This window comes from Plectrocnemia conspersa, unplaced genomic scaffold (genome assembly GCF_051122295.1).
Source record: "Plectrocnemia conspersa isolate PC_06_02 unplaced genomic scaffold, ASM5112229v1 ptg000013l, whole genome shotgun sequence".
NCBI classification, from domain to species: Eukaryota; Metazoa; Arthropoda; class Insecta; order Trichoptera; family Polycentropodidae; genus Plectrocnemia; species Plectrocnemia conspersa.
In genome coordinates, this window is record NW_028277177.1 from 12,711,053 (window position 1) to 12,724,694 (window position 13,642).

Here is a 13,642-nt window from a genome sequence, read left to right on the forward strand (position 1 = left end):
ATATAATTTTGTTGCGTAGTACACTGGTCTAGATAAACTAGCGCTGACAGTAGGCATTGTATAATTTGTGTAGTGCGAGCACATGCACGAGTGCAGTGATATATGTAGGCATTAGTTACCTAGGGCGTTTGCCACCGATGCATCCACAAGCAAGCGCCTCAATTCGTTGATGCACTCTGGCGATTGAAAAACATACTATCGTTTAACAACGCAGACAGATCGTCTGTTCCTATCTACCAGCAGATGTAGACAGGTGACCAGAGTAGCTTAAAATCGCAGTCACTTTGGTACCAGTTTGTCCGCTGCGTCGTTGGAAGTTGCATAGTATATTTTATAGAGGTAGCTAAAATATGGAGAGCGTGGCCAGGGCAGTGTGATTGTAGAAAGTCATGTAGTTCGAGCATAGAGACGAATTGGAGTCAAGTGTAGTGTTTGCTGTTGTTCTAGACTGCCTTTAATACCCGAAGGTGTCACTACGGCCGTATTTTTAGAGCAGGGGGGGGAATCAGAAGGCCTTGGTGACTTTCATGACTTAGTTGGATCTCAAACGCGTCGTAGTGGTACACAGTAAGTAACGTAGTACTTACCGTGTACCATAGTAACGTAGTACTTACCGTCTACCATAGTAAAGTAACGTAGTACTTACCGTGTACCACTACTATATGTAGATAGGGACAGACAATCTCTTTCTATCTACATATTTTTGGCAATATGGCAGGAAAGTATAATGGCGCAAGCAATTATTTTGCGTGAAATTAGCAATTGTACATTCTCTAGTTGTGAAAACCGTACTTTAAATCTTGTTGGAGTGGATTTATCAGAATTTTGCAAAGAAGCAATAACTTTTTTGGTACTGTCTAGCAAATTTTTAATTTCTTTATTGAAAGTCCAAAAAGATGGTAGGTTTTAAAAAAATATTTAGCAAGCTATTCTTTACATGATATTTCAAATCTTTGCGATCTGCTTTGAATGAAATCGATTTAGGAAGACTTCCCGTTGATCCACAAACACCTGTTTTTAAAAAATACAAAATTTAAATGTGTTCTTGTGTCTACAGTTTGTCTGGAAATACTAGTGTTATTACATATTGAAAGATAATATTAAAAACCTAATTATAGATATAGAAGAACTTAAGACAACATTGAAGTCCATTCTTAATGAATGTAAAAGAGTTGCAACCGAAAATGAAATCACTCCAGAATTTGATAACAATCTGCTGAAGAATATTTTCATTTAAACATTTTTAACAATATTAGCAATTTAATAATAGATGGACTTATGCGTCGATTTCAAGCAATTTCTTCAATTTGCAATTTATTTTAAAGTTTTATGGAAATTTAATGAAATGGATCAGGAGAGTATAATTTCAAAGGTAAAATTATTGCTAGAGAAAGATAAAAATGAAATAAATGACGAAATTGTAGAAGAACTAAGACTAATATTTTCTTGTACACAATTTTATTTTAAATTTTGAAGGCCTCTAAAATATTAGTTGCCCCGGGCTTCGCATTTTCTCTGAAAGGCCCTGTATATATATGTATATATGTAGACTGACATATTCAATTGTATATGTATATTATATATACATACATTTATATTCATACATTCATATTTAACGGTAAGTATATGTTAGATTAAACTTGTTAATAACTATATTTTTTATTCATATTAAATTACATAGATATATAAACATTAAGATATATTTACTTATTGAAACAATGACTGAATAAATGCTAAGCTAAAGTGTAAAATTTCTGGTTGAAAAATAATACTATTAATTTTGCATACATATTTATTTGTCATAAAAATACATTATATTATTTATGTATACATACATCAACACGTTTGTATATATTTAGATATTTGTTAATACATAAAGATATATTCAGAGTATACTTTGTTTAAAACATTCAATATGTTGTTGATTGATATGATATTAGATCTTGCAGATACCTTTTTGTTTTTGTCCTTTTAAAATCAAAGTTGTGCACTTTAGCTGTTAAATATAAACCGTAAACTTGATCGACGTCTGTCACAAATTGGTTCAAAGAGTTTATAAATATGTATGATTTGTTAGTTAAAATTAACGATACGTTACTTTAAGATTTGGTCTTCTATCACACAAAATTGACACTTGTAAGGTTTCTACACATAAAAATCGCTACTTTTTCTTGAAAATGTCACAAAGCGGAAAGTCCTAACTTTTGAAGACGTGCTTAGAGATTTTGATCTTTAATTGGCTTTCAAAAATTCGTTATTTGATATTTGAACTTGCATTCGTTGGAGATATTATTTTTGTAGATTATATCTTAATACTTCAATTTGCTTTCATAGTGATGCGATCATGTGCAATGTGCAAGTGCAGATAGTAAAGTTTTTCTTTTATATATAGATATATATTTTTTCTCTATTTTAATTAATATTATATACAGTACACATTCTGATTGTAAATATAATATTTTACACATGTAAATATGAATATATTTTTATTAATATTATATATTTTTCTCTATTTTTTTATTGTATACATATACATCATAGACTGTTTTTGATAAACTATTTTTTTCTAAAGGGAAGACAATTATTTATTACACATATATCTTATATATTTTTAATACAAAATAACTCAATCAATTTAAGCACAAAGTGCTTTAGATTAATCAAATTACTTCATATGTATTTATTATATTACTTCTAACAAGAAAAATATTCTTTAAAAAGCTATACGTGTTACTTATATGATACTATTTATTTTTTAATATAGATTCAATATTTCTCATTTTTTTTAATGATGTGACCATCCGATTAAAGTATCTAAATAGAAAACATCAATTGAAAAAGTGCAAAACGTAGAAAGGTTTACTAGTAGTCAAAAGGACGGTAAATACATTCACACATGCACACAACAATTATAAAATTATAAAATTTTGTTTCAATTTATCCTCATTTTCATCATATGAACAATGGGAATAAACAATTCTTTAAAGACTTTTATTCCATTTGGAATTTTTTAAATTTGGATCACTGTGAGATATGTATAAAGTTTTTGATTTGGTATATGCACCCTTATTAATCCAAATGAATGTTATACATACTATACATTTAACTCTAAAATGATTTAGATGGATTATACTTTCAAATAGATTACAGATCAAACACTCTTTCACTAAAATCTTAATGCTAAATAATTTTGATCTAAGCACATCACAGTCAGCAATTTTGGCTAAGAAAGTATCAAAATAAAAAACTAAATTATATATAATTTCTCTACTTACGTCTAAACATATGTAACGTTTTATAGAAGTTGAAAGTAAAATTATTAATTTTTCAGATTTTCGTTTAAGGTACGCGTATGTCACGAGCGTGAACCGGTGTCGTGTCTTCGGGACTTGGACTATCATCTCGGTGTGGCTTGACTCGTACAACAGAACGGCGAGTAGACGACGTAGGGTCCGGAATTGCCAAAGATCCGACAGTGTACTGTGGTCCCATCATGCCTCCATCGCTCAACCTCAACTTTTCTGGGTCGTATCCGGTTTGAGCAGACTGAGGGGAGAAGATAACGCTCATGTTAAGTTGCGGAATGTCATAGAACACGGTCAGAGTCAGCATCACGAACATGAGTCCAATCAATAGATAAACTGCAACGGAAAATTATGCATTATATACATACTTATGATTGTTTTAACGCATCAGATCACTTACATGTTGTGGCAACTTTGTATACAGGGCGAAGCGGTTGATTGGGAGTGTCTCCGGGAATGTAATCACCGAGTCCGATGGTCGTCAATGAAATGAAGCAGTAATACAAAGAGTCGAGATAATCCCATTCGGGCTCCAGAACGCTAAACACTACTGCTGGCAGGAATAAGAAGAAGATCAGCAGCAGGAACACTATTGGACGAAAAAATAGTATACAGTAAACTGCTTAGCATATTATAGTCTATTGAAATACTAACCGATTATGGAAAGATGTAACAGTCTAATGGAGAATGGTTGATAAAGATGTCCCAAACGAGCATTCAATCCTCTTAACATTGCCGTAACAGGCGATAGGAGCCTCTCAACCATTGCAGCCATTAAGACCAATGTTAACGGTATTCCAACGGCAGCATAGATCATGCAAAAGATCTTTCCAGTGCGAGATAAAGGAGTCACATGGCCATATCCTGAATATAAAATACAATAATAATATAGTTCTACGTTTTAAAATTATTCTTATTATCTCTATCTCTGATATGACCCAGTAGCTATTGTAACAACTAAATCTTGAAATATATTTTTATCATTACTGAAAACATTTTTATTATATTGCTTCAATCACTAGATGTTACCAAATAACACTGACTGTTTTTTATTAGTAACATTCGACTACCAGTGTAATAGACAAGTGGTATAAGAACAGTGGGAACACACGTTACCGAGCGTTCGATAATTGTTCAAAATTCGGTTTTGATATGCTTCATTCGATTTTTACTTATTGTACGTTGTAATATTGTTATAAAACTCTTAATATGAATGCTAAATAATTGAGCGTTTCCACTGCGTCGGTGACGGCACGATTTTATTGCTTTTGACGTGGATTCTAAACATGAACGCACCTTGAATTTGACCAGAAAAATGTGTTTTAAAAATTTACTATAATTTGAACTACGGTTTGTGTAAATAATGAAAATTGTATATATTTCAAATGTCCTTCCCAAAACTATATGTAGGTACCCCAATATTAAAAAAGTGCGTTTATATTATATAAAAAAGAATTGCAGTAGGATATTTTGTAAGTGTTTCATACAGGTTTTTAATTTAGACAAACAAAATTTAATAATCATAGTATAAATTATAGTAACATCTAGTAATTAAACGTTTTATTATGAAAATACGATAGAGAAAAATAGATTTTTAATCATATGTCTGATTTATTTCAATATGGTATTGTTACAATACCTACTCGTAGTTTTTGATTGTTATACCCCCGTTGTAACACTGGACTTGTTACAAAGAAAAATAATTTATTTGTAATAATATGTGATCTATAATTACCGATTGTTGTAACAACTGTGCTGGAGAAGAATAGCGATTGTCCAAAGCTCCAATTTGGTTGTCCAGAAGCATTCCTGGCAGCAGATACTCCCCGATTTCCAGCTTTAACTACTTCATCAATCAAAGACTCCAAATCTTCCTCTGTAAATATAAAATATAAAAATACCGTCAATAAGATTAATCGTTAAACGTTCACAACAACCATCGAATTTATCAGAAAGAAACGTTTCGATGGTTATCCAATAACAAAAAAATATATATTTATTTCTTACAAGAACGGACAGATGTTACTCGTATTCAATAATGGCATTTCTTACGACATGGGGCACTTTTCGCTAAAAATGTTTTTCTATAAATAAGGACGTGCTTTATGATGAAAGTTTTCTTTGCCATGTAAGGATTATTCTCACAACAAAATTACAAGGATATAAATAGAAAGGTCAGTCAGCCTTTGTGTTGTAATAAAAAACGATACTTTTGGCGCTTTTATGTAAGCGTAAGTTCGAGCTTTTTTTCTCGCAAATTGAAATATACATTTATTATTACGCACGGGCGCTATTATATAAATAATGTATTATATAAGAATATAGTTATTAATAATAAATAAATATCATGTTTCTTATAATCTGATTTGATGAAATACGTGTATTTGGGTGCTGTTTTATGGTATACATTAATCATAATAAATATGTTTGTTTAATAACATGGGTGTAATATAATATTTAATCAGAATTTATCGGTCTCTAGTGCAATATCGTATACTAGTAAAATCGTTCTTGTGATTATATGAAGCATGAAGAATATAAGTATAAATTTAAAAATCTTCAAACCTCTAGGATATAAATGTTAATTCCAGAATAAATCCTTAATCATGTTTTGCAGTAGTGAATGTCGAATGAATATGGAACATACACCCAAGGTAGAATATTAAAGGCGAACCTAACATATAACGCGTTATCTCAATATCATCCACCATTCATTATTCGTAGTTTTTTTAAATCTTAAGTTAAGCTCTTAGTTGTTCTTTGGTGACGCTGGAGTGCTTTTTGGTTGCCAAAATCCGAATAAAAATGTCTTCTCTGAAGCGGAATATTGTATTTTATTCCCAAAATCACTACCTCCCGAGAAGAAAACGTGCTCTTTGCTTTTGTTTAACTAATTTACGGTGATAGATCGTAAATGTAATTTGCAACTAAATTCCCTTTATAAAAAAATATTAATTATTGCATAATTAGTAATATTTATAACTGTTGTATAATATTATATATCGATTGTTTAGAATTGTATAACAATTTATTTGTTGTATTATTTGACTGGATTTTTAATAACATGTGCATTCGTTTATGGTGGTCATTTTCTGTCGAATATGCCGTTACCCTTTGGCGAATTCCTTTATAATAGCTTACTTATTATGTATGTTATTAATATTTTATTATCTTATCAAGGTACTACCTATACTCTATATATTTATATAATATTAGAAGAGGTATGTTGTTGTATTTCTCACGAGTGTTGAATAATCTCAAGAAGACGATGTATTTGAAATAGTTGTAAATAGGTAGGATATCGGATGCAGCGTCTGTTTTCAGTATTTTATTGATTCGGAAGTTGGTGCAGCGGCTGTTTGACCCGGTTTCCCGAGGGCCTATAAATGAACGGGTGCATCAACCCCAGCACCTATACCTTACCCTACACAGATGCAAGAATATAGGGTACGGCGAGAAGAGAGGGATATGAGATTTAAGAAAAATATTAAAAATATTTTTATACATCTAGTTTTCTTTGTCTATATTTTGAGTTATTATGTATTGTATTATATCTAAATTGATTTTTAAAGTTTATAATTATATTGGGTAGCTTATGTAATATAAACCTTACACCCATTACATTACTAAAATAAATTAAAAAATAAACGCTGCATCCATATTATAACAAAAAAAAAGTATATGGGTCTTATTAATCTAATCCTTTCAATTTTCGATTATTTTTTGAAGGCAGTGTCATATTTCATTATACGAAAAAGCATCACTACGACTTTTTTAGTAGATTTGCAATGGCTAGGTTGGAGTATTATTCAATACTTTTAATTTTATTTTAATGTATATTTAAGACTCACGAATTAAGGACATTTGACCCCCCTTGAATTTAACCCGAAAAATGCTGTCATTTAATTAAACACGTAAAATAAAACTTAATGAAATAGAAATATTAAAAAAACTGACGTCCCGATTCTTAATAACCAAAAATTCTCGGGTTATCAGTCTCGAACCTATCCTAATTTTTTTTTAAATGTCATTTCAGTGAAATCATTTCGGAATTTATTTTCACCGGTAGATGTATATTTTTACTAGTAAAAACATAATTTAAATAGCAAGTTCTAGTAAAATTATATGATTTCAACTTTTCCATATGTAGTAAAATATACATTTACAAACTTTTCATTATTTATTTACATGCCATGTTACAGCGAATGTATATATTTCAGTAAAACTATATTTTCACTTGTTAAATCCAAATACATTTTCACCAGTAGATATATATTTAAACTAGCGAAAATATAATTTAACTGCTAATATGCTATTTTAAAATGTCTATGAAGCTCAATTCAACAGTTGCGAAACGTCCATTTGCTGTTCAAACCCAAACCTAACCTAATGAAAGTTCTAAAACTAATTATATTTTTAGAACTTTTATTAGGTAAAGTCCAAAATACAAACTAAGCCAACTCATCTCTTAGGGAAAATAAGCGGAAGAAGAAGTACAGACAGACGTCGCATCTCGCACATTGCTCCTTAGTTTATCTGCATTTCGATATTATACTAAATTTTAAAAATATGGTAGCTAACCTTACAGATATTAATACGGACTTTTGATATGAGATTATTGATTAAAGTATATTTAAACTGAATTTTAATCAATAGGAAGACGCAAAAGAATTATCACTTCTCAGAAGTCAAAAATTCACGCCAAAAGCAATAAAATCGTGTCGGTGCTGTCGCAGTGGAAGCACTCGGTAACGAATTTATCAATTGAAGAATTTAATTGGCTCTCATAGAAATAGAGTCGATGCTGTGGGCTTCGCAAATAGAAATCGTTAATGATGTTTTCAAGTTCGCAAAGTAATTTGTTTTTCAATATTATTTTTCAAGTTGTTTACTCGAATCAGCTGCATTGATTTGGAAGGCAGGCAGAAATATCCTAAACCTCAACATTGAATATATTTTTTTTTTTGATTCATTATATTTTGATAATAAAAGATTTGAGACATCTTTTTTTGATACGATTCACAGTGAATTTTTCTCGAGGTTTAAATTTAATTATATTTTCCAACATTTTCTTATTTTGATTAGCAATGGCGATTTTGATTTCAGGTGTTTTTAATATGGAGATTTTAACCACCTGCATAATTCTTTATGATTCAAAGGCTAACGACCATTTCGATCTAAGGGAAAAAACTAGAAGAGAGATCTCGGGACTAAACAATTGTTTTAAAATTGTTAATATTTCACGAACCACATCCGCCTCGAGACGTTAATCACCCGTAAGCACTCATACGTACCGAAAAACTACTACTTGTGTGGAAAAGATGCGTTATAAGACAATGCGTTTTATCCTGCGCAAAAGATAATTGTTTGTTAAACGATTGCCGGAGTGACCATCTTGGCCGTTTTAATTTTAAAGTATGAACACATTCCGCGAGTGTCTAATAATATATGTAATTGGCCCACCAACATTCTCATCTGCGATCACCAGAAATACAACATAATATGTGACACGTAGGCAAACAAAATCACATCAAGATATATCACAGCCAACAATAATTAAACTCGACACTCCCGCAAAGATTCTCTGACTTCCATGACCTCCCATTTCAACTCTACCACTTGATAGCAGTATCTACATTTCCATATACATGTAATAATCTATATATGCTTGTAAAATTAACTGTCGCTAGCTTTTCCGGCGTCTATTTTGGCTGCTAAGTCACATCCCTTCGACCTCTAAGTCCGAAACTTAATTATTTTTGCTGGTAATTTTGCCATCAATGTATTATTTTGGTTCTTAACTGTTAATAACTTATTAAGTTAAACTAGTAGAGGAGCTATTTTATTTTTTTATATTACTTTATAGTTTAAAAGCATACGATAATAATACTGTGTTATGATCAGATGATAAGGTATTATATAATATATAGACTTACATATGTACATACATGATATCTTTCGCGCTTGGTAGACTTTGAGTTATAGCAATATCTGGTACTATGCTATTCTGCGTATTATATATAGTGTTTTAACGTAGTCAAAGCTTCCAAGTTATTATTTTCCTTTATAATAAATTCGCGAAGCGTACTACCGTCACGATTTGATGCTCTGTTTATAATTAAAATCTAATGTTGTGAATGTGGGATTCACGTTTACAAAGTTTGTTTATGTCTTCGGAAACTATAATATATACCAAACTCAAAATTGTTTTATGTAATTTTTTTTCAGACATATATTGTAATTAACAAATGTAATAAAAATATAAGTTAACTGTGATATTGTCGCTATGACAGGTTAATAGCCGCAATCGTAGCTTTGTCAAAAAGTTACTGACTTTATTATAAAGTTACAATATAATATCATTATAGTTTAATTTAAAATTGACTACCTGTCTATTTCTAAAAATAGCAGACAATTTAATTTGTTGCGGTAATATTATAAACGTATCCCAAGAGAAGGCTTTGTATCTCGCCACTTCTCAGTACAAAACCACACTTAAATGGCTTATGAAAACCTCAAACCTTAGATTTTGGTACATTAAACGATAAATCTATTACATTCAAAGCGAGGGTATATAAAAAAGCGCTCTCGCCATTTTCTGGCCCTGCGCATAATATGATCAAAATTTAATACGAATAATTTATAACGCCCTTTGGGGGTGTTAGTGTATATGCGAAATGTGCTGAACAGGAATATTATTTTATACACGTTCTGTATAAATATTTTAGGCTTAATGAAATTCGCATATAGACCCTTGAAAGCGATGTGTGTGAAAATAAGACCGTTTTTTACCAGCGTGTATTATATTAAAATAATATATGCATAAAATACGAAATAAACCACGCGCCATTTAGTAAGATTTAATATAAGTATTTAGAAATATTTTAACTTTTATAAATGAAACATTAAGGACGGAATAGTCCGTAACGTCTCAGACTAGTAACTCAGAGGTTCTGGGTTCTTGCCCCGACAGCGGCACTCGAATTTTTATTAATAAAAAATGCGCTATTAAGATAGTATCATGTAAATCAATTAATGTTTTATTTTTTCTATAAATTCTTGAAAAAACTACAATTTGTTTCACCCTAATTCACCCTTCGATAAGAAAATAAAATAAGCGAAGACTTATTATATTTAGAATAGAGGCAAATGTCAAATTAAATTTGTGGCACAAATCATAGTCTAGTAATTTCTTAGCTATTTTACATTAATGTTAAATACTCATCTAAATTTTTTAACTTGTACGGTACTATTATTACGAGTTTTCTATGTGAATACCTTAAGAAAAAATAAAATTTACTTAAAATGTCAGCTTACTAATCAAATAGTTTCAAATGAGAATTTTTCTCAAAAAAAAAACGATTGGTTAGATATCAGTGTATAGAACATCTATACAAAATATTAAGTAAAGATTTTCTGAACACATATATTATACTTTTTAAATATTTTTCATTTAAAATATAATAATAAAATATAAATATATTTTTGCAATATTTTTCTCAGGAAAACATTTTAAAGAAAACAATTTATTATTTTATTCTTGCAATTGCTCTCATTAACATAATAATAATAAAAGCACGCTTTCAATTTTCTATGAAAAATATTTTATTTCTAATCCTTTTTTATAATTCAGGTAATATATTCTAAGGCACAGTCGAAGCCACGTCAACTCTTAAATAAATGAATTTTCAGAAAGCTTACTTTATGTATTCGCTTTAAAATTAAATGCTATTTAACACATTTCTCAAAAATTAATTTATTAAACACATTTTGCATGATTGAAACAAACAATCTCAATTATCCTTTCATACAAAGTTTTATAATAACATTCATAGAGATTTTAATCAAATAATAAATTTAAACCAAATACTTTAATGTCTGAATTGTTTAGCATTTGATTTTTATTTTAACATTTCACGCAAATAGTTTAAGAATCCAGTAGAATTGTTTATGGATGGCTTAAATTAAATTCGGAGTTAAAAATGTCTGTTTGAAAAAAGCGAAAGTTTCATTCGAGTTCGGCGTTGGCTGTTATTTTTCTTTGGGTGATTTACGGATCTTTGTAGTTGGTGGTCCATTCGCGCATGAAATGTTTCAAAGCTTCTTTGCGAAACAGAACTTTTAAGACATTCAATACATTTTGTAAGAGTAGGATTGTAAATCGCAACCCTTACCATTTAAAAGATTCAATGTTTCGAGTATGACGTAAGAGCAGAGAGCATTCGTCATTTATTCAGTGCGATAGAATACTCTTTGTCATCCGCCAGAATATAAGCAGATAAAAAAATACAAAGCCTAACCCGCATTGTACTTATTATATGTATATAATATAATCGTAGGGATTGAAGATAAATTATTTACACGAAATAGTACCAGTGTATGTGTTAGGAGCTATATTTAGAATTGCTCCTACGCAAAACACTGTTGAAGGCATGGAGCTTTCTATGTATGTTGTATATGCTCATTTACACGCAAACCGCAAACATGGTAGGCGTACACAAACAGGTACAGGTGAATATATAAATATGGTTGTATTTGTGTCTTTTTTTATAATTGTATCCCTTGAAATTAGTCCCTATCGTGCGAGTTGACATAAAGGTAGATTCAAAGGCGCCATTTTACGTTATTCCCTAAACACCTGAGACGATTCGAATGTCTCCAAACAATGCTATGTAAGAAAATTGCGGATCGTTAAACGATTTTTCAGTATATGCGAATTTTTCTTTATGTCTTTTTCTGATACGAATTTGTGGTGTCCATATATGTTGGCTTGTGATATATGTACAAAGAATAAAGAACGATACTAATTGTGACACAAAAAAATGTTGTAAAAAAGCATTGAGTTTCGGAACAATAACTGCATACATAAAAAAAACAGAGTTAAAATCTTTTACAGATTTTAATATCGTATAATTTAAATCATTATATAAGTTTGTCCAATGGAAAAATAATTGAAGATGAATCTAAAATAAATCGATTTTATGCGGGTATGAACGAAAAACAGATTTTCTCTCATTGGTTAAATTTAATTTTCCGCCAGAAAAAAAAATCGTCCTGTTTTGCCATCGCGGTTGGGAAATTTTGTTTTCGTCTCAGACGTAAGAAGTATTTGACGTGAAATTAGATTTTTTTCTCTTCTCGCGTCTATACGTGGCGTTTGCTTCTTGTTTTCCCCATGAAAACACCCTATTTGATTATTCCGCTTATTATTTACTTTTTATCTTAATATTATCATAAATTAATTATATATTGAATCGGGATAGATATTTTCCAATTTAAATACAATTCGAGTTTCAATCTGAAATTTAATTTACAAAACGAGCAAATACACTATTTGCCATCGACTGCGGCATATTAATTTCAATATTGAAATGTAACGGGATACTGAAAGGAAAGTAATTGAAAATCTATTTTAAATAAATTGTGTTACTATTTTTATATAATTTCAGCTAAATATATTATTTTATTTAGTAAGGTAGCGTAAAATATATTTATATTTCAATATTGAATTACATGATTGCATAAAAATATAAAAATAGAATTACATTTTACTTTATGTTTTAAAAATCGTATGAAGAGATAAAAACATTATTTTAAAAATATAAAGAAACTAAGAGCACAAATTTAATTTACAAGTTATAAATAAAGTGGCTAAATTTAGATCCGACTAATTTCTCAGAAAATATTTTTAAAAAATGTGGACTTCTTTATTATTTTATTCATATATAACATTAAAAATATATAAATTAAACATTAATCTTAAAATACTCTCCTATATTTAAATTTAAATATACTTTATTACAGTATTATTTTATGAAAATGCTTTTGGTATATACAGTATAAACACAGCTTTCGGTATAACCTTTAAAATGTTTAAAATAAACGAGGACAAAGCATGTTTATTGCCTTCGACTTATCCACCATTTAAAATTGTATTTCTCTGTGTTAAACCAACAGTTTGTGGCACCAGTGAACTTGTATATTTTCACCACCGCTTTCAAGATCCGTTAAGCGTTATTATAAAAGCATTCCTTATTGGTTCTTGACGGTTATTTGCTTTCGTTCGCAAACAGAACCATTACGATAATAACGAACGAGCTATCCTTCGACCGAAAGGCTTAAGAAACTGTCGATAAGTGCCAATAGTTCGCAGTAAATCAAACCAATTGCTACTAATTTACTGCCAATAATATATAATGAAATGAACAAATAACACAATCTACTTGTGTAGTATTGATGAACCATGATTTTTTCTCTGATTTATTAAAAAAATATACTGCGTTTATTTTTATATATATTTGTGTAATTTTATATTGCTTATAAAATTATTTATTTGT

At 29.8% G+C, this 13,642-nt stretch overlaps 1 protein-coding gene across 3 annotated transcripts in view; it reads right to left on the reverse strand.

Moving 5' to 3' along the window:
- Positions 1 to 2,747: 2,747 nt before the first annotated feature.
- Positions 2,748 to 13,642, reverse strand: part of LOC148227316 (potassium channel subfamily K member 1-like) — a 78,686-nt gene continuing 67,791 nt past the window's right edge. For all 3 annotated transcript variants that reach the window (XM_088202947.1, XM_088202948.1, XM_088202946.1), the window contains 4 exons: positions 5,041 to 5,181; positions 3,960 to 4,169; positions 3,706 to 3,894; positions 2,748 to 3,641 (listed from right to left, as the gene is read on the reverse strand). In XM_088202947.1, coding sequence (XP_088059073.1) covers positions 3,340 to 3,641; positions 3,706 to 3,894; positions 3,960 to 4,169; positions 5,041 to 5,181 — 842 coding nt within the window. In that variant the 3' untranslated portion in view covers positions 2,748 to 3,339. The remainder of the gene's footprint in view (positions 3,642 to 3,705; positions 3,895 to 3,959; positions 4,170 to 5,040; positions 5,182 to 13,642) is intronic.